Source organism: Mustelus asterias, chromosome 28, assembly GCF_964213995.1.
Source record: "Mustelus asterias chromosome 28, sMusAst1.hap1.1, whole genome shotgun sequence".
In the NCBI taxonomy this organism is placed as follows: Eukaryota; Metazoa; Chordata; class Chondrichthyes; order Carcharhiniformes; family Triakidae; genus Mustelus; species Mustelus asterias.
In genome coordinates this window covers 3,257,008-3,277,004 of record NC_135828.1, presented here as the reverse complement: position 1 = coordinate 3,277,004, position 19,997 = coordinate 3,257,008, and the positions used below count along the sequence as shown (strand labels likewise).

At 45.3% G+C, this 19,997-nt stretch overlaps 1 protein-coding gene across 1 annotated transcript in view; it reads left to right on the top strand.

Moving 5' to 3' along the window:
* col13a1 (collagen, type XIII, alpha 1) overlaps positions 1-19,997 on the top strand; it is a 234,378-nt gene that overhangs the window by 157,649 nt on the left and 56,732 nt on the right. The window contains exons 17-22 of the mRNA XM_078199346.1: positions 792-836; positions 3,963-3,989; positions 6,784-6,846; positions 15,757-15,819; positions 16,386-16,412; positions 18,426-18,470. Coding sequence (XP_078055472.1) covers positions 792-836; positions 3,963-3,989; positions 6,784-6,846; positions 15,757-15,819; positions 16,386-16,412; positions 18,426-18,470 — 270 coding nt within the window. The remainder of the gene's footprint in view (positions 1-791; positions 837-3,962; positions 3,990-6,783; positions 6,847-15,756; positions 15,820-16,385; positions 16,413-18,425; positions 18,471-19,997) is intronic.

Here is a 19,997-nt window from a genome sequence, read left to right as displayed (position 1 = left end):
CTATCCAATTCTCTCTCTCTTGCGTTAAAATGCTGCTTAAACTCTACCTCCTGGATAGGTTTTGGTCATCTATAACAATATCTCCTAATGTGGCTCAGTGTCCAATTCTGTTCCATTCCCTGTGAAGCGCCTCGGGACATTTCACTACATTAAAGGTGCTGTATAAATGCAAGTTATGATACGCAGGCACAATTAATCATGCCGGAATGGGGACCAGAGAGAGAGAGAGAGAAGGGAGAATGGGAGACTGATGATGCGAGAAGGATTTGAGTACAGGATTAAATCCATTATCATCCAGTAGACTCACAGTCCTGTTCAACGTGAGAAAGAGACAAACAGGTAACCAATCAGCCGCTGTGACATGGTTTCGGAGTGGGGATTGCTGAATAACTCTTCTTTCTTGGTGAATAATGCAAGACTATACAACTGCTATAAAGGGTCTCTCTTGAGCATATCAGCCATGATCGAATGGCGAAGCAGACTCGATGGGCCGAATGGCCTCGTTCTGCTCCTATATCTTATGAACTTATGAGCAGTAGCAAAAATACAATTTGCTGTGAAAAATTTTCCATGAACTCAATCTTTGCACCCAATACACAACAAAACTTTGTGTTTTAGAGAATTGTTTTTGTGAGAGTTGGGGACATTCACCAAGGGACATTGTGAAAAGGAGGAATAATCAAAGTGGAAAATAATAATCGAAAATTGATTGAATTTATCTTGACCTGATTGCTGCTTTGTGGTGGAACTGTGGCTTCGGACACAAATAATAACCTAGTTCTTATTTCCAGGGCAAACTTGGAGATCCGGGAAAACCAGGAAGAGACGGAATTAGGGTGGGTAATTCAAATGTGACTTCCTGTACAAATGAAAGCAAAATACTGCGGATGCTGGAATCTGAAACAAAAACAGAAAATGCTGGAAAATCTCAGCAGATCTGACAGCATCTAAAGAGAGAATAGAGCCAACGTTTCGATAACCCTTCGTCAGAAGTCTATATTCTTTCTCCACAGATGCTGAATTTGGTTTGATTTATTATTGTCACACGTATTAGTATACAGTGAAAAGTATTGTTTCTTGCGCACTATACAGACAAAGCATACCGTTCATAGAGGAGGAAAGGAGAGAGTGCAGAATGTAGTGTTACAGTCATAGCTAAGGTGCAGAGAAAGATCAACTTAGTGCGAGGTAGGTCCATTCAAAAGTCTGATGCTGTCAGACCTGCTGAGATTCTCCAGCGCTTTTGTTCCTGAATAGATCACCTGGTCAAAAGCCTGGTTGGAACCTTTTGTCCGCTCACGTTGGTGGGATCTTCCGGTCCAGCCGGCTGCAGGTTTCCCGGTGGCGCGGGGTGCATTCAACAGGAAACTCTGTTGATGAAAGCAGGACCAGAAGATCCTGCTGCTGGCCAATGGCGGACCACCTTCGCTGCCACAAAACACAGCGACAATTTGCACAGACAATCCTGCCCATTGTTTATGCAGAGACCTTTCTCTCTCAATTCCTGGTTTGAAGCCAATTTTCTGCTGTTACGATCCTCCCCTCCCTACGTCCATTGCACACAATTACCAGGCTTTGCTGCAATTCTGTCTGTGCAGCCCTGAACCATTGAATAATGGAATACAGTCGGTTTGCACAGGAAACGGTTTATTGCCTTTTCTCAACTCGGCTCCTATAGGCCATGAACCACATGCTGGATTGCAGAAGGTGGAGGGATCATGAGGCAATACATCAGGCAACCGCTGGCCTGGCTGCTGAGGGTATGAATGCAGTACCCTGCACTGCAGCACAGAGTCTGCCCCTTAGGGCAACGACTAATCTTCAGGCAAGTTGCCCAGAAGCTTCCAGTCAGTGCCACCAGCAGCTCGGGTCTCTCACCCCCATTAAAAACCTTCCCCTAACGTCCGATCAATCTTCATGCGGCTGGGTTCTCAGTCTACTAAAAGAAAGCAGAAACCCGTCACAAACTTTTGATGCTTTATTTATACAGTAAAACCTGAAGTTAGAGACTCAAAGAGCACCAAACCTACAAAAGGTCGTGAATGTAGCCCAATCCATCACGCAAACCAGCCTCCCATCCATTGACTCTGTCTACACTTCCCGCTGCCTCGGCAAAGCAGCCAGCATAATTAAGGATCCCACGCACCCCGGACATTCTCTCTGTTCCGCCTTCTTCCTTTGGGGAAAAAGATACAAAAGTCTGCTGTCACACACCAACAGACTCAAGAACAGCTTCTTTCCTGCTGCTGTCAGACTTTTGAATGAACTTACTTTGCATTAAGTTGATCTTTCTCTACACCCTAGCTATGACTGTAACACTACATTCTACACTCTCACGTTTCCCTCTCTATAAACGGTATGCTTTGTCTGTATAGCGCGCAAGAAACAATACTTTTCACTGTATATTAATACATGTGACAATAATAAATCAAATCAATCAAACCCTCTGTGAAAAGGTCACTGTCGCTCCGTTCACACCGTCACCGCCATGTGCTCATTTAGTGTTCAAAACCTAAACTCGATTAAAGTAAAATCTGTTTTTTCCATCCCGTCACTGTTGCTGGTTTTTGAGCTGATGCATTATTTACCATCATCAGTGATTCAGCGTTGTTCCTTTGACCTGATGAGGTACAGGGAAGGAGAATAGGAATCTGACCTTTAGAGACAAGAGGCCGTCATTTTATGGATAAAAAGAAATTTAATTTTTTATTCATTTATTCGTGGGACATGGGTGTCGCTGCCTGGCCAGCATTCATTGCCCATCCCTAGTTGCCCTTGAGAAGGTGGTGGTGAGCTGCCTTCTTGAATCGCTGCAGTCCATGTTCTGTGGGTTGACCCACAATGCCGTTAAGGAGGGAATTCCAGGATTTTGACCCAGCGACTGCGAAGGAATGGCCGATATAGTTACAAGTCAGGATGGTGAGTGGCTTGGAGGGGAACTTGTAGGTGGTGGTGTTCCCATGTGTTCCCAATGCAGTGCAGTTGATCTTAACTTAGTTCTAATTCTTCACAAACAGGTGCCGTTTACCTATACATGGTCCTGTTGCAGTGCATTACCTGCTGGGAGAGCAGAGTGGGTTGGCATGACTTGTTTTATAAGTGAATGGGACAGCCACTCTACGCACAGCAAGATCCCACAATGAGGTGGATGGCCCATTACTCTATTTGGGTTCTGTTGGTTGAAGTTGAATACTGCCCGGGACACCAGGAGAATTTCCAAGGCTGTTGCCTTCAAAAGAAATAGAGGCATGGCATCTTAAACCGTCTGCCTGAGAAACATACCCACGCTAATTAGGAGCAGGCCATTCGGCCCATCAAGCCTGCTCCATCATTCAATAAAATCGTGGCAATTTTGATTATGACCTCATTTCAACATTACGCTTGCCGTCGATACCCTTTGACTCCTTTGTTAATCAATAATTTATCTACCTCTGGCTTAAGAATATTCATTGACCTTGCTTCCACCGCTCCCCGGGGCAGAGAGTTCAAAATATTCTTGGAGAAAAATATTCTTCTCATCTCCGTCTCAAATGGGAGACCCCTTATTTTTAAACAGTGTGGCCTAGTTATAGTAAAGCTGATCTAAAACATCTGGCAGGCTGAGAGACATGCAGGTTAGGTGTATTGATCTGAACAGGCGTCGGTCGGACTGTGGCGACTAGGGGAATTTCACAGTAACTTCATTGCAGTGTTAATGTCAGCCTTACATTAACACTGCAATGAAGTTACTGTGACTAATACTTTAACTTTAGGCGGCTCCTCTGGCAAAGCAGCATTGACTCAGTGCTCCACTGAAAGTCACCTGGATTAAGTACCCAGATCTAGGATGGGAGGTTATGGGACTTGAACTTAGACAAAAGAACATCCTTTCTCTGAGCCAGTTCAAAACTTATAGAGCACAGGTTTGAATAGGATCTATGCAGAAGGTCTAGAATCTCATCGCTATGGTTTTAATTTCTCAGGGTCCATCTGGAATGCCTGGACTGAAGGTAATTAACAACGCCTGTTTTAATATCTGTGGCCATATCAATTATTTTAATTTATGAGGTCTCAGTGGATCTGTAAAATTGAGAACTATTTTTAGCACTTCCTTTGACATGTGGATTTAGTTCAAAAGCAGAATGCAAGGCGTCTGTCTGCTCACTGAGAACTACAGCATCTTGCCTTGATCTGGTGCCTATGCGATAGGATCTTACTATCGCTCACAAAGTTTGCTTAGCTCTTCACTTAATTCTGCTCCTACAGTTGCGAGAGGGTACCCACCAAAGTAACCGCAGCCAGCCCGGCGTGACAGTTAGCAAGCTGCATCCACCATTGCTGCAGATGTCGAGGCTGAACCTAGATATAGCGATAGAATCCTGATAATTAAGCAACTTTGAATGTGACACGGGTGTTCAGCCACTGCACACAAACTTCATTGTTCAATCAGGGCATGCCAGGAGCAACACCAGGCATACCCAAAAATAAGGTGCCAACCTGGTGAAGCTACAATATAGGACTACTCACATGCCAAACAGCATAAGCAGCAAGTGATAGACAGAGCTAAGCAGTCCCGCAACCAATGGATCAGATCTGAGCTCTGTAGACCTGCCATATCCAATCATGGACGGTGGTGGACAATTAAACAACTCACTGGAGGAGGAGGCTCCACAAATATCCCCATCCTCAATGATGGAGGAGCCCAGCGCATCCATGCAAAAGATAAGGCTGAAGCATTCACAGCAATCTTCAGCCAGAAGTGCCGAGTGGATGATCCATCTCGGCCTCCTCCAGTGGTCCCCAGTATCTCAGATGCCAGTCTCCAGCCAATTTGATTCACTTCATGTGATATTAAGAAATGATTGGAGGCATTGTATACTGCAAAGGCAATGGGCCCTGACAATATTCCAGCAACACCACTGAAGACTTGTGCTCCAGGACTTGCTGCTCCACTAGCTAAGCTATTCCAGTACAGTTACAACACTGGCATCTATCCAACAATGTGGAAATTGCCCAGGTATGTCCTGTACACAAAAAGCAGGACAAATCCAACCCGGCCAATTACCGCCCCATCAGTTGACTATTGATCATCAGTAAAGTGATGGAAGGGGTCATCGACAGCACTACCAAGCAGCACCTGCTCAGCAATAACCTGCTCAGTGAAGGCCAGTTTGGGTTTCGCCAGGGTCACTCAGCTCCAGACCTCATTACAGCCTTGGTTCAAACATGGACAAAAGAGCTGAATTCCAGAGGTGAGGTGGGAGTGACAGCTCTTGACATCAAGGCCGCATTTGCCAGAATGTGGCATCAAGGAGCCCTCGCAAAACTGGAATCAATGGGAATTAGGGGAAGATCTCTCCGTGGTTGTTATCATACCTGGTACATAGCAAGATGGTTGTGGTTGTGGAGGGTCAGTCATCTCAACTCCGTGACATCTCTGCAGGAGTCTCTCAGGGTAGTGTCCTAGGCCCAACAATCTCCAATTGTTTCATCAATGACCTTCCCTCTGTCATAAGGTCAGAAGTGGGGATGTTCGCCGATGATTGCACAATGCTCAGCACCATTCGCGACTCAGATACTGACGCAGTTGATGTCCAAATGCAGCAAAACCTGGACAATATCCAGACTTGGGCTGACAAATGGCAAGAAGCATTCGTGCCACACAAGTGCCAGGCAGTGGCCAACTCCAACAAACGAGAATCTAACCATTGCCCCATGACATTCAATGGCATTACCATCACTGAATCCCCTACTGGCAATATCCTGTGGGTTACCATTGACCAGAAACTGAATAGGACTAACCATTTAATACTGTGGCCACAAGAGTAGATCAGAGGATAGGAACCCTGTGACAAGTATCTGATTCCCCAGTGTCTGTCCACCATCTACAAGGCACAATCAGGAGTGTGATGGAATACTCTCCACTTAACACAATGGGGGCAGCTCCAACAACACTCAAGTAGTTTAAAACCCTCCAGGACAAAGCAACCCACTTGATTGGCACCCCATCCACAAACATTCACACCTTCCACCACCGACAAACCGTGGCAACTGTGTGTATCATCTACAAGATGCACTGGAGGAACTCACCAAGGTTCCTTAGGCAGCACCTTCTAAAACCATGGCTGCCACCATCTGGAAAGAGCAGCAGATACCTGGGAACATCACCACTTGGAAGTTCCTCCTCAAGCCACTCACCATCCTGACCCAGAAATAAATCACAACTTGCATTTATACAGCACCTTTGACATAGCGAGGTGCTTCGTAAAAGTGTTACCAGAAAAATGTTACACTGATCTACCTAAAGTGATAAGACGTCAGGGGATGTGACGCTGGGTCAAACAGGCATCATTTAAGGAGCAACTTGATGAGAGAACTCCAAAAATTAGGGTCTAGGCAGCTGAAGGCATGGGGGCCAATTATGGACCAAAGCCAATCATGGGACATCTTCGGTAATATTTTTTATGTTATCCCCTTGGGAGAGAGATGCACACCTGATGCCAAGCCTTTGGTTGGTACCCATGCCAGGGCCTCCCTCAGGGTTCCTGTGCTGTAATCCTAAACAGATAACTCCAATAAACTGGCTGAGATTGGGGCAGCACTGAGCAAATCAGTTCAGAGAATGGAGCAGTGTGAACCTCGAAAGGCTTTTGCAGGAAGCTGTGCGACAGTCAATGTTAGCGGAGGAACTTGTTCACGGAGCAATGAGAACCTTTATTGAGCTGCTGACCTGGTTTAATACTCCGCGAAAAGTGTTGTTTTTCCTAAATAATGAAAACAAACACACTCCTTTTATTGTTTCAGGGAGAACCTGGAATAACGGGACTGCAAGGAAAACCAGGAATCCCAGGGCTCCCAGGAAGAAAGGTTAGATAAATTCTCTTGCAGCTGTGTCAGGTCCAAGGAATGATTGAATGAATCTACCACTTGGGGAGTTGGGCATCTCCAGGAGTTAGTGTTGCCTGCATGCCATGCACAATCAAATGGGATGGGCCGAGTGGATTCCATTTCATGCAGCTATTTCATAGAATCCCTACAGTGCAGAAGGAGACCATTCGGCCCATCGCGTCTGCATTAACAACAATCCTACCCAGGCCCTATCCCTGTAACCCCATGTTGTTACCCTGCTAACCCCTCTGACGCTGAGGGGCAATTTAGCATGGCCAATCAACCTTATCTGCACATCTTTGGAGTGTGGGAGGAAACCGGAGTACCCGGAGGAAACCCACGCAGACACGGGGAGAATGTGCAAACTTCATACAGACAGTAGCCCAAGTGCAAACCACTGTGCCACCGTCTCACCCCATTTCCAGATGTTTTATTTTAAATGCTTATAACGATGAAGTGGTTGGTATATAAAAGATACGGATGAAGCTACAGCACGGGGCACATGGTCAAAGTGCTTCAGTGTTAAATTTGAATCTTGTAGAAAGAACTTTAACTCGCTCTTTTTAAGAAGTTCTTTCATGGGATGTGGGTGTCGCTGGTTATGCCAGCATTTATTGCCCATGCCTGCACTGCTTCAATCCATGTGGTGTAGGTACACCCACAATGCTGCTGGCATGCAGATGGTTTGCGAATATATTCAGTGGACTATGTTTGCTGACTGTACACTATAGTCACAGTGGTTTTCTCCGATTCCTTTAGAAGGGGGATATCCATTTAATTAGAAAGTATATTTGGTCTCCTTAAAGGGATTGCGTGTTTTTAAAATGGAGCAAGTTCAGGGCTTTTACTTATTGTTCCTGCAGTGATATGGTCCAAGAAAACAGTCCGTCTGGGAATGTTGTTGATAATATCAGCCGGTGCTATTCCCAGACCGTGAATAAACCACTTACAATGCGCCAGCTCTTTCACATTTAATTGTAGAATTATTTTATTACTGTTTATTGTAAACAGAACTGGAAAGCAATCCAACTCGAATGCTGCTATTAATAATGTTTCAGCCTCTGCTCAGTGCTGCCTCCATCCATTAGGGTTGCTGAAGAAGCTGTAACTCGGTTGACTCTTATCGCTCGCTCTTCCACCTGAGGCGTTTGGATCATTTCTTCTTGGAATTTGTGTAAATTCTGATATTGAGGATAAGCTTCATTAAGGATCAGGGTTTTTGACATTTAATCCTTTGAAAGATTCAGAAATGTTAAACACCAGACGTGTTACCAATTTTGTGAGCTGGTCTTTGAATGGACCATCACAACATTAAGAGACTTGGCTAACACCTGGGGTGCTGTTGTTTTGTTGCGGGTGTTGATCGGGCCTGAGGGGAGAGGTGTTAAGATATACAACTAGGGTGGCACAGTGGTTAGCACTGCTGCCTCACAGCACCAGTGACCCGAGTTCAATTCCGGTCTTGGGTCACTGTCTGTGCGGAGTTTGCACATTCTCCCCGTGTCTGCGTGGGTTTCCTCTGGGTGCTCTGGTTTCCTCCCACAGTCCAAAGATGTGCGGGTTAGGTTGATTGGCCATGCTTAATTGCCCCTTAGTGTCAGGGAGACTAGCTAGGGTAAATGTGTGGGGTTGCAGGGATAGGGCCTGGGTGGGATTGTTGTCAGTGCAAGCTCGATGGGCCGAATGGCCTCCTTCTGCACTGCCGGGATTCTATGAGATATCACTCTGCTGCTTCACAGTGTGCTGCCTGAAGCACAACACATCTGGGTTTGAACCTGGCCACAGCAGATGGTAAAATTTTAATTCTATTTAAAAAAATATCTGGTGAGGCCCAAGATGCCTCACCTTGCCAGCTTGGGTCTTGTTTGTCTCTCTGGTGGGGAACTTGGATTGGATTTTGAATTTGGTTTTTGGAGTATGGAATGGATTTGGGTTTGCCAGGTCCATTCCGAGCACTGGCTTTGTAACTTGGAGTAAAACATTTTAAAAAAATATCTGGCATTAAGAATCTACTGATGACCATGAAACCATTGTCCTTTGTCGGAAAAACCCATCTCGTTCACTTTAGGGAAGGAAATCTGCCATCCTTACCTGGTCTGGCCTACATGTGACTCCAGAGCCACAGCAATGTGGTTGACTCTCAACTGCCCTCTGGAATGGCCTAGCAAGCCATTCAGTTCAAGGGCAATTAGAGATGGGCAATAAGCGCTGGCCTTGTGAGTGAAGGCCGCGAATGAACAAGAAAAACCTCTGCACAGGTCAAAGGCTGAATAAAATCAGAAGTCCTTGGAAACCTATTATTATTTATGGCAGAATAAAACTATTCATTGTTATAGAGTATGAGCTTCCCAGATTGTGACCAACTTTTGAAACCTGCCTTATGAAGAAGTTAGCATTTGAAAATGTTGAATTTAAAATACTGACTAAAGGAAGTCCACAGGGAGAGAGAGGGGCTGGAGGAGGGAGAGGAAGGGAGGACTGTGGGTCCCTCTGGGAATCGGTCTCAATGCGTCAAATCCGATTCCTAAGGCCTTTTTGTATTTGTTAACTTGTTAACACTTAGTTCCTATAGCTGAGTGCTGAATATAACCTGTTTTCCTTTGGGCAACCAATTCTGTAGTTTAGAATTTACTCGATGAAGTCCCCAGGGTGGATTAAAGGCCAGTTGGAACATCTCAAAACAAAACCCGGTGTAAATTCACTTGATTTTTGGTAGCCTTGCCGAGAGAAAGTCCCTTATTAAATCTTAAATCATTTACTTCAGGTAAACAGACAGACAATATCTTAAAATGTACAATGATGTTCCATTCTTATAGGGATTACAAAAGCAACTTGCTTCAGGTAAGATAGAAGCATTATAGAAACGAAAGAGAGCAAATATATCACACTCATGAGGAAAATTCAAATTATTGAGACTTTTCCAGACAGTAATTGAGTAAATGCCAGTGTGATCCATGGAGAGTTGCAGTGTTTTTTATTCATTCACTGTCTGGGCCAGCATTTATTGCCCATCCCTAGTTGCCCTTGGAGGGCAGTTGAGAATCAACCACATTGCTGTGGCTCTGGAGTCACATGTAGGCCAGACTGGGTAAGGACGGCAGATTTCCTTCCCTAAAGGACATTAGTGAACCAGGTGGGTTTTTCTGACAATCGACAATGGTTTCATGGTCATCAGCAGATTCCTAATTCCAGATATTTTTTATTGAATTCAAATTCCACCATCTGATGTGGTGGGATTTGAACCCGGGTCCCCAGAACATTAGCTGAGTTTGTGTCTAGCGATAATATCACTAAGCCATCGTTATATGTCGTGATTAGGTTAAGATCACAATAACTTGTCTGCTGGTTCCACTGAACTGAATTTGGTAAGATGAGGTTAGGTGGAGACTGGTATGGAAAATATGTAGCAGCATAGACTGGCAGGTTCAAATGGTCTATTTCTGCATCGTATATTCAAAGTAATTTGAGACAGCAAGATTGTGGATCTTGTTGCCAAGTGTCTGGCACACAAGGCAGCTCCCCGTCCCCCCACCGCCACTCCGTGCCGATCCTATCCGGCTGCTGTGTAATCTGTGCAGCCACGTGTGTGTATTCAGGATTGAGTTCAATGAGAACAACTGAGATTTGGCCCATGGATTGGGTAAGAGGTTCCAACATCACAATGCCATCAACGATATTGAGTAGTTGACACTACTGTACGGGAACATTTACTGTCCATAGAATGATGGCTAACCATCTTTATTCAGTCTAATGATATCACCTACGTATATAAAGAGGAGGTAGGAAATACCTCATCACTCAAAGATGGAGAAGTGGGGACACCTCTCCCACAAAAAGCAGTTCAGTTCATAATTTTAAATCTCCAACCAATAGACTGTTGCTAGCCAAGCGTATTGATGATGTGGAGGCAAGGCTGGTGGGTGGAGTTAGGATATAGATCAGCTATGATCTAATTGAATGGCATATGGTCTCCTCCTGTTCCTAAGTTCCCCTAAAATCTCCGGAGCCTCCTAGTCGTGGGTGAGGGATGCCATTCCTTCAGCAATGGCGTCACGTGTGTGGATGGGGCGACTACCATCCCCCTCCCACCCTGTCCCACTGGTGCTGGTTGCGTCTGTCCGGTCTGATCCAAATTTATAGAGTGGGAGCCAATGGGCATTAGCCAAGGCTCTGGAAATAATAATGATCCTATGGAGAGGATTTCCAGGGTAGCATGGTCCAGCCACTGACAACTGCCCCTCACTCTGAGGGCACAGGTGAGCATTGATTGGCTCGGTCGGGGGGGTGGGGAGAGAAGATCTACTCTGAGAGATGCCAAAAAATCTGATTGGCCGGAGGCTCTGTGATCCCTATAGCACCACCATGAAGGGTGTCCACTGCTGGTACTGCAGCCAGACCCTGAGGAAGACCCAGGAGGTAAGTTTGGGGATTTCTCGGTGGGGCAGGAGAGGGGGACCCAGGCGTGGGTCAACGTTCATGGGCCGGTTGGGGAGGTCACATTCATTGGCTGCGTAAGGATATCAATTTGTGCGGGGGTTAAGCCTCAGGCCTCAGCTGCCCAGCGCCTGTTAAATTGTGGTCAGGTTGGAGGTGAGCAGGTAGTGGGCGGGAAAGGCACACACAGAATTTTATTCTCCTCCCCTGCTTACAAAGCGACCGTAAGAAGTCTCACAATACCAGGTTAAAGTCCAACAGGTTTATTTGGTAGCAAATACCAGATTTGCTCCACACCAGATTTGCTACCAAATAAACCTGTTGGACTTTAACCTGGTGTTGTGAGACTTCTTACTGTGCTTACCCCAGTCCAACGCCGGCATCTCCACATCATACAAAGCGACCCACAGGGCAGTTTAAAATCCTGCCCTTTGGAACCATTGTGCCTGAAGCAGAGGTAATGGATCTCTCTGGGACTCAGGCTCACTCTAATATTCTCAGGCCTTCGGGACATTCCAATATTCAAGTTCTGCTGAAACCTTTTAAAAGCTTAAAAAGAGTGAAGCCCAGGACCCCTCACCCCGTCCCCACACCCACATACTCAGTGATCATTAAATGAGGAGCTTGGTGGCACAGTGGTTAGCACTGCTGCCTCACAGCGCCAGGGACCCGGGTTCAATTCCGGCCTCTGGTCACTGTCTGTGTGGAGTTTGCACAATCTCCCCGTGTGTGTGTGGGTTTCCTCCGGGTGCTCTGGTTTCCTCACACAGTGCAAAGATGTGCAGGTTAGGTGGATTGGCCATGATAAATTGCCCCTTCGTGTGGGTTAGGGGGAATTAGCAGAGTAAATATGCGGAGTTATGGGAATAAGCGGAGTTATGGGAATAAGGCCGAGGTGGGATTGCGGTCCATGCAGACTCGATGGGCTGAATGGCCTCCTTCTGCACTGTAGGGATTCTATGATTCTAAATTGCCCCTCAGTGTGGGTTAAGGGGATTAGCGGAGTAAATATGTGGGGTTAGGGCTTAGGGCCTGGGTGGGATGCTCTGTCGGAGGGTTCGTGCAGACTCGATGGGCCAAATGGCCTCCTTCTGCACTGTAGGGATTCTTTGAAATTCTCTCAACAATTTGAATGTCCAGTCTAAACAATGTAAGATCCTGAGTTCCACCCATGTTCCCGGATAGAAATACGTCTCTCACCCTCTCTCGTCCCATGAATTGCAGCAAAGATTTGTTTTAACTGGAAACATTTGGATTGGTCAAGTCGGATCTGTGAAATTACCCTCGTGCAGTGTCATTGGACACTTGGCTGGTTGAGATGACCATTTCAATTCTCCTAAATAAACAATCTGTAAAGCGCTGCCTAATGCATTGGGGAGTAAACCTGAGGTGATGAATATCTGACCTCACAATCAGGAAGAGAAGTGTTTATACATGTTCTGACACAGTCAATAACTCTGGACATCCATCTTTCCCACATAAAATATCCAGCTGGAAAACCTGGATCTGAAATCTTTATTGTGCATCGCCAAATAGATTTCATTTTATTGCTGGTTTTAAAACTGAGGTTAGACGTGGTGCTATCCAGAAATCCACTGCACATATATTCCCAATCATCTTGCAGTAATTACAACGCACATTTACTATTTGTAAGGATATCTTCAAGTGCCAGATGAATGGCATGGTTAATGTTGTCGTGACTGCCTCAACTGGGAAACAATTTCCACACAGTTTTTTTGATTTGATTTATTATTGTCACATGTATTAGCATACAGTGAAAAGTATTGTTTCGTGCGCACTATACAGACAAAGCATACCATTCATAGAGAAGGAAAGGAGAGGGTGCAGAATGTAGTGTTACGTCATAGCTAGGGTGTCGAGAAAGATCAACTTAATGCATGGTAGGCCCATTCAAAAGTCTGACAGCAGCGGGGAAGAAGCTGTTCTTCAATCGGTTGGTACGTGACCTCAGACTTATGTATCTTTTTCATAGAGTCATAGAGGTTTACAGCATGGAAACAGGCCCTTTGGCCCAACTTGTCCATGCCCCCCTTTATTTTTTAAACCCTGAAGCTAGTCCCAATTGCCCACATTTGGCCCATATCCCTCTACACCCATCTTACCCGTGCAACTGTCTAAATGCTTTTTAAAAGACAAAATTGTACCCGTCTCTACTACTACCTCTGGCAGCTCGTTCCAGACACTCACCACCCTCTGTGTGAAAAGATTGCCCCTCTGGACCCTTTTGTATCTCTCCCCTCTCACCCTTAAACCTATGCCCTCTAGTTTTAGACTCCCCTACCTTTGGGAAAAGATATTGACTATCTAGCTGATCTATGTCCCTCATTATTTTATGGACTTCTATAAAATAATGCTAATTTTAAGTATTAATTACAGAATAGTTACAGCACAGAAATGGACCATTTGGCCCAAGTAGTGCATTCTGGAGTTAATGGGGTGCCACGGTGGCACAGTGGTTAGCACTGCTGCCTCACAGGGCCAGTGACCCTCAGCCTTCTACGCTCCAGAGAAAAAAGTCCCAGTCTATCCAGCCTCTCCTTATAACTCAAACCAGTAGCATCCTAGTAAATCTTTTCCCGACAGAAGAAGGTGGAAGAGAGAATGTCCGGGGTGCGTGGGATCCTTAATTATGCCGGCTCTTTTCCGAGGCAGCGGGAAGTGTCGACAGAGTCAATGGATGGGAGGCTGGTTTGAGTGATGGACTGGGCTACATTCATGACCTTTTGTAGTTCCTTGCGGTCTTGGGCAGAGCAGGAGCCATACCAAGCTGTGATACAACCAGAAAGAATGCTTTCTATGGTGCATCTGTAAAAGTTGGTGAGAGTCGTAGCGGACATGCCAAATTTCCTTACATGTTTAGCATGAATGCATTTTACTGGAAGCTGGATAAACACATGAGGGAGAAAATGGTGATAGAGTGAGATGAAGTAAGGTGGGAGAAAGCTCGTGTGGAACATTCTCATACAGTCATAGAATCCCAACAGTACAGAAAGAGGCCATTCAGCCCACTGAACCTGCAACAACACAGTCCCACCCAGGCCCTATCCCCCAGAGCCCCATGTATTTACCCTAGATAATCCCCCTGATACTAAGGGGCAATTCAGCATGGCCAATCAACCGAACTCTCATCTTTGGAGTGTGGGAGGAAACTGGAGGAAACCCACACAGACACCGGGAGAATGTGCAAACTCCACACAGACAGTGACCCGAGGCTGGAATTGAACCCGGGTCCCTGGCCCTGTGAGGCAGCAGTGCTAACCACTGTGCCACCGTGGCACCCCATTAACTCCAGAATGCACTACTTGGGCCAAATGGCCCATTTCTGTGCTGTAACTACTATGTAATTAATACTTAAAATTAGCATTTGAGAGTAACAACACTCTATACTTATTTTTTATTTATGGATCTGTGGCATGTCTGCAGTCTGTCAGAGCTCTGTGACAGTCTGCTGTTAGTTACAATAAAATTAGTCAGTAACCTTAGCGTGCCAAGCATGAAACCCAGTCAGTGTGGAGCTAATTTGTTTAATTTGTAGTGGGATTATCACTGAATAAAGCAGATATACCAGTGTCCTTTTACCTTTTTACTTTCCATTCTGTAATCAGCAGAGTATCATGTTCTTCAGAAAACTCTCTCCAATTCTCTAATCCCATTATTACAAAAATGTTTTTTTTGTGGGGCTTACATTGTAGAACTGAATCAAACCAAAAAAAAAAGGTTCATTTGTATTGACTGGTTCACACCCAGAAGCAATTTGTCTTTATGGAATTAAATGATACATACTGTGTTTCTACATTATAATAATTTCCGAGTGTTTGTTAATTCCGTCAAGAATTATGACTTCAGCAGCAGAAGAAACATGGTTACAACTGGAATGTAAATACTCTGAACTCTGGACTGGAGATATTTACAGACATATCAGCTTTTACACACACATGAAACTGATGGAATTGGATAGAATTACATAGGATTTATAGCACAATAACCGGCTGTTCGGCCCAACTAGTCTTTGCTTCTCCCACCATTCATTTTCCAATCCCATGTAATTTAATTTTCCCTCATGATTATATAGCTTCTCTTTAAGCTGGCCTGTGATATTCACGTCAATCAATCCCTGTGGCAGCATTCTCATCACTCTCTCAGGAAAGAGGTTTTTGCTGAATTCCCGATTGGACTTATTAGTGACTGTCTTCGATTGAGGGTTCCTCGTTCTGGTCTCTATCACAAGTGAAAGTGGCTTCTCTGTGTCAACCCTATTAAAATCTTTCAGAATGATAAAGATCTCTATTAAATCACCCCTCAGTCTTCTCCATTCTAGAATTCTCCATGCCTTTTCTGTCAAGTTATATACTTTATTCTCCCCTTCCCTGCTGTGTGCTTGCCAATTATGTTCCTCAATCTTCTCTCTCTTTATCTTTTTCTTCTTTCTCTCAGGGAGAGGTTGGTGAACTCGGTCTTCCTGGTCCAGCTGGCCTGCCTGGATCTGTAGGGCGAAAGGTAAAAGCAGAGGAATGGTCTGTGTTTTCTGTTGGTCGGACATTCCAAATTATTAGCAATGGCTGGAATTTTCCTGCCCCGCCCGCTACGGGAATCAGAGCGGGCGAGGGGCAGAACATGGAAAGGTCGGTTGACCTCGGGTGGGATTTTACAGTTTCTGGGCGAGCGAGGCTCTGAAATCTCGCCCAATGAATTACACATTATTGGGAAGCACGAAATCATCTTTTTTAATAGAAAATAAAACCTCTGAACAAAGGGTGAATCATTGTCAAGTTTGATGAGCCATATCCTTATCAAAATGCTTCTGTTTTCATTGAATGAAGCAATAAAATGTATTTTTATTTTAAAGATATTAAATTCAGATGCTTGGAATTTTCGGGCTGGTTCAGTTATAGCGTCAGTTCTCGAGCTGTGTGTGTGAATGTTATCTCAGCAGTTTGGAGGATGCTTCATTCTAAATTGTACACGATACATTAGCCGACCTCATTCTCTTTCCTGCTTCTGTCTGTGTTCTATGTGGTGACTTTTCTCTGCCTTGCTTCTACTTTTCCCATTTCTGTTAACAGGGAGACCGAGGGGACATTGGACAGAAGGTAATGAAATTGCCTGTCCTTTCACCCTGAATCTGCCTTGCCTGCCTTAATCTGTCTCATCACACTTTGCTTAAGCTACTAATCGATTAATCTTTCCACCAATCTGAATCAAATGAATTAATTTCATATTCAAGTTAAAAAACAGAGGATTTATTGTGTGGTAAGTGTTAAATTTCCACGTTTTAGTATAATTGTGATTTATGCATGTGCGCCCATGGAATGCACAATAAAATTCACAAGTACTGTCCCCAAATACTTTCTCTATAGACCATTGCACTAAGACTGCGATCCACGCATGAGAGAGGATTTTCCCGCTGCGCTCGCCCCAATACAGAAACTTCCCGCCTGACGTCCACCTTTGCATGGTCCTGTCCTTCCCGCTATGATTCCCGTGACGGGCGGGACGGGAAAAGTCCCCCCACTGTGTTTGCAATTGCTGTATTTTTTGGGCTGGATTTCCCCTTTGATGTGGAGATGCCGGCGTTGGACTGGACTTTAACCTGGTGTTGTGAGACTTCTTACCATGTTTCCCCTTTGACCCATTGTTTTTGCAATGTTGATGTGATAAGAGCCTTTTATTTTAATTTTAAAAAGGAATACTTTATCCAGTGACGAAAGCGAATTTAATAACTGGGGGGGCTTCTGTTGCCAAGTTTCAATTCAAGTTAACCAATAATTCAAATGAAGGAAGCTGAGAACCAAGAGGGATTGGCTGCATTTTGATTTTAAGTGATTTCCTCAGTGGAAAGAATCTGTTTTGGAATGCCAGCTTTGAAAGTCAAGTCGTCTGACCAAAGCCGCAGTGTTTGCTAAGGTGCAAAGCATTGAAGGCCGCACTTACACAGCGTGTCAGGCAGTAACGAACAGAAACCGGGAGAGTCACATTTTCAGAACAAATTGCAGCTTTTCCTTTGGGAAAATTTTAACTTGCTGCCGGGATGGAAAATCATTGTTGCCGGAATTTCATTTCCAATGATTCTGAGAAATGCGGGAGAGAATGCCAGAGGGTATGCGAATGGGGCTGCGGGAGGGTATGCAGAAGGGTGTGCGGGAGGGTATGTGGGTGGGTATGCGGGAGAGTGTGCAGGATGGTCTGTGAACAAAGAAAGTTACAGCACAGGAACAGGCCCTTCGGCCCTCCAAGCCTGCACCGACCATGCTGCCCGACTGAACTAAAACCCCCTACCCTTCCCGGGACCATATCCCTCTATTCCCATCCTATTCATGTACTTGTGAAGATGCCCCTTAAAAGTCACTACCGTATCCGCTTCCACTACCTCCCCCGGCAACGAGTTCCAGGCACCCACTACTCTGTGTAAAAAATCTGCCTCGTACATCTCCTTTAAACCTTGCCCCTCGCACCTTAAACCTGTGCCCCCTAGTAGTTGACTCTTCCACCCTGGGAAAAAGCTTCTGACTATCCACTCTGTCCATGCCTCTCATAATCTTGTAGACTTCTACCAGGTCTCCCCTCAACCTCTGTCGTTCCAGTGAGAACAAACCAAATTTCTCCAACCTCTCCTCGCAGCTAATGGCCTCCATACCAGGCAACATCCTGGTAAATCTTTTCTATACCCCCTCCAAAGCTTTTTCTGTAGCCTCTCCAAAGCTGTGGGTGGGTATGTGGGAGGGTATGCGTGTGGGTCTGCAGGAGGGTATGGGCAGGGGGTAGCACTGGGGGCAGGGTTAGGGTGGTTGTGGGGATGGGGTTAGGGCAGGAGTGGGGTGTGGAAGGGGAGAATTCTCCTGGTCCCTTTGGCCTTTTCACAGAAACACTGAGTGAGCTGCTGTGCATTTTCCAGGAGCTTTCTTTTGTATCAGTGAATTTTCATTGCAGCAATCAGGTGTCCTCAATCCAGATCTAACGAAATAGAATTGTCTTGCCTGTCACTAAACATCAGGATGTGGCTGCTTTTCTATCGACCTCCTTGGTTCTTCATTTCAACTTTCATTTCTCACCCCCCACTCCCCCCCCACCCCCCACTCCCCCCCCCCGCCACCCCCCACACACAGGGAGAACCAGGTGAAGCGGGTCGCGGAGGTGATAAAGGAGAAAAGGTACGTTTTATAGTATGTGCACTGATCCATGAATGGCCGACATGGCGACTAACGTTCAGGAGCTGCCACAGGCTCAGATACGGCTTTCACAAATAGGATTGGAAACCTGCCATTTTCATCAGTTCTGTCAGTCAGTTATAAATAGATGTTTTGTAGAAAGGTTTGGGTTTACTGGGAGAATTATCCCGGATTGAACATGCTAAGAATGATATAAGCTTCCATGAACCTTTCAGTACAGCTCTGATTGATACTGAACCATTGCTAGTCTTTGAACAACACAGCTCCCATAATGAGGAGGCGTGATGAAGCACTGATGGGTAAGATTAGGGAAAATCCCAAAGAAGAGGATAACCAGGGAAAGGATGGGGCCCATTAGGGATCAAAGGGGCAATCTGTGGGTGGAGCCGGAGGACAGTGGAGGATGTTGAATGAGTACTTCACATCTATCTTCACGCCTCCCATCCATTGACTCTGTCTACACTTCCCGCTGCCTTGGCAAAGCAGCCAGCATAATTAAGGACCCCACGCACCACGGACATTCTCTCTTCCACCTCCTTCCGTCGGGAAAAAGATACAGAAGTCTGAGGTCACGTACCAACCGACTCAAGAACAGCTTCTTCCCTGCTGCCATCAGAGCTTTGAATGGGCCTACCTTGCATTAAGTTGATCTTTCTCTACACCCTAGCTATGACTGTAACACTACATTCTGCACTCTCTCCTTTCCTTCTCTAGGAACGGTATGCTTTGTCTGTATAGCGCGCAAGAAACAATACTTTTCACTGTATGTTAATACATGTGACAATAATAAATCAAATCAAATCACTCGGGAGAAGGAGCATTTAGGTACAGAATTTGGGGAGAGGGCCTGTGAGGGGTTTTTACCAGTTTGATATAGCGAATGAGGAGGAATTGGCGGTTCTGGCGGGCTTAAAAGTGGACAAATCCCCAGGTCCAGACAAGTTGTATCCCAGACTGCTGTGGGAGGCAAGGGAGGAGATTACTTGGGTTTTGACGCAAATGCTTAATTCCTCTCTGGCCATAGGAGAGATACAGTAAGAAGTCTAATGACACCAGGTTAAAGTCCAACAGATTTATTTGGTGGTACAAGCCACTAGCTTTCAGAGTGCTGCTCCTTCATCAGGTGAGTGGGAGTTCTGTTCACAAACAGGACATATAAAGACATTGAGTTTGTGTCTTTATATGCCCTGTTTGTGAACTGAAATCCCACTCGCCTGATGAAGGAGCAGCGCTCCGAAAGCTAGTGGCTTGTGCTACCAAATAAACCTGTTGGACTTCAACCTGGTGTTGTGAGACTTCTTACTTGGTAATTTAGATCCAGAGCTGTTACTTTTATCATTCTAAAACAGTGACTAAAGTAACTCATTGGCTGTAAAGTTCTCTGGGATGTTCAGCGGTTGTAAAAGGTGCTATGTAAATCTAAATTTCTTCCTGTCCAACTCGGGCTCAGCGTAAATATGGCCAATTTTCGGTCTTGCTTTAGCTACTTATCTGACTAGGCGAATCTAA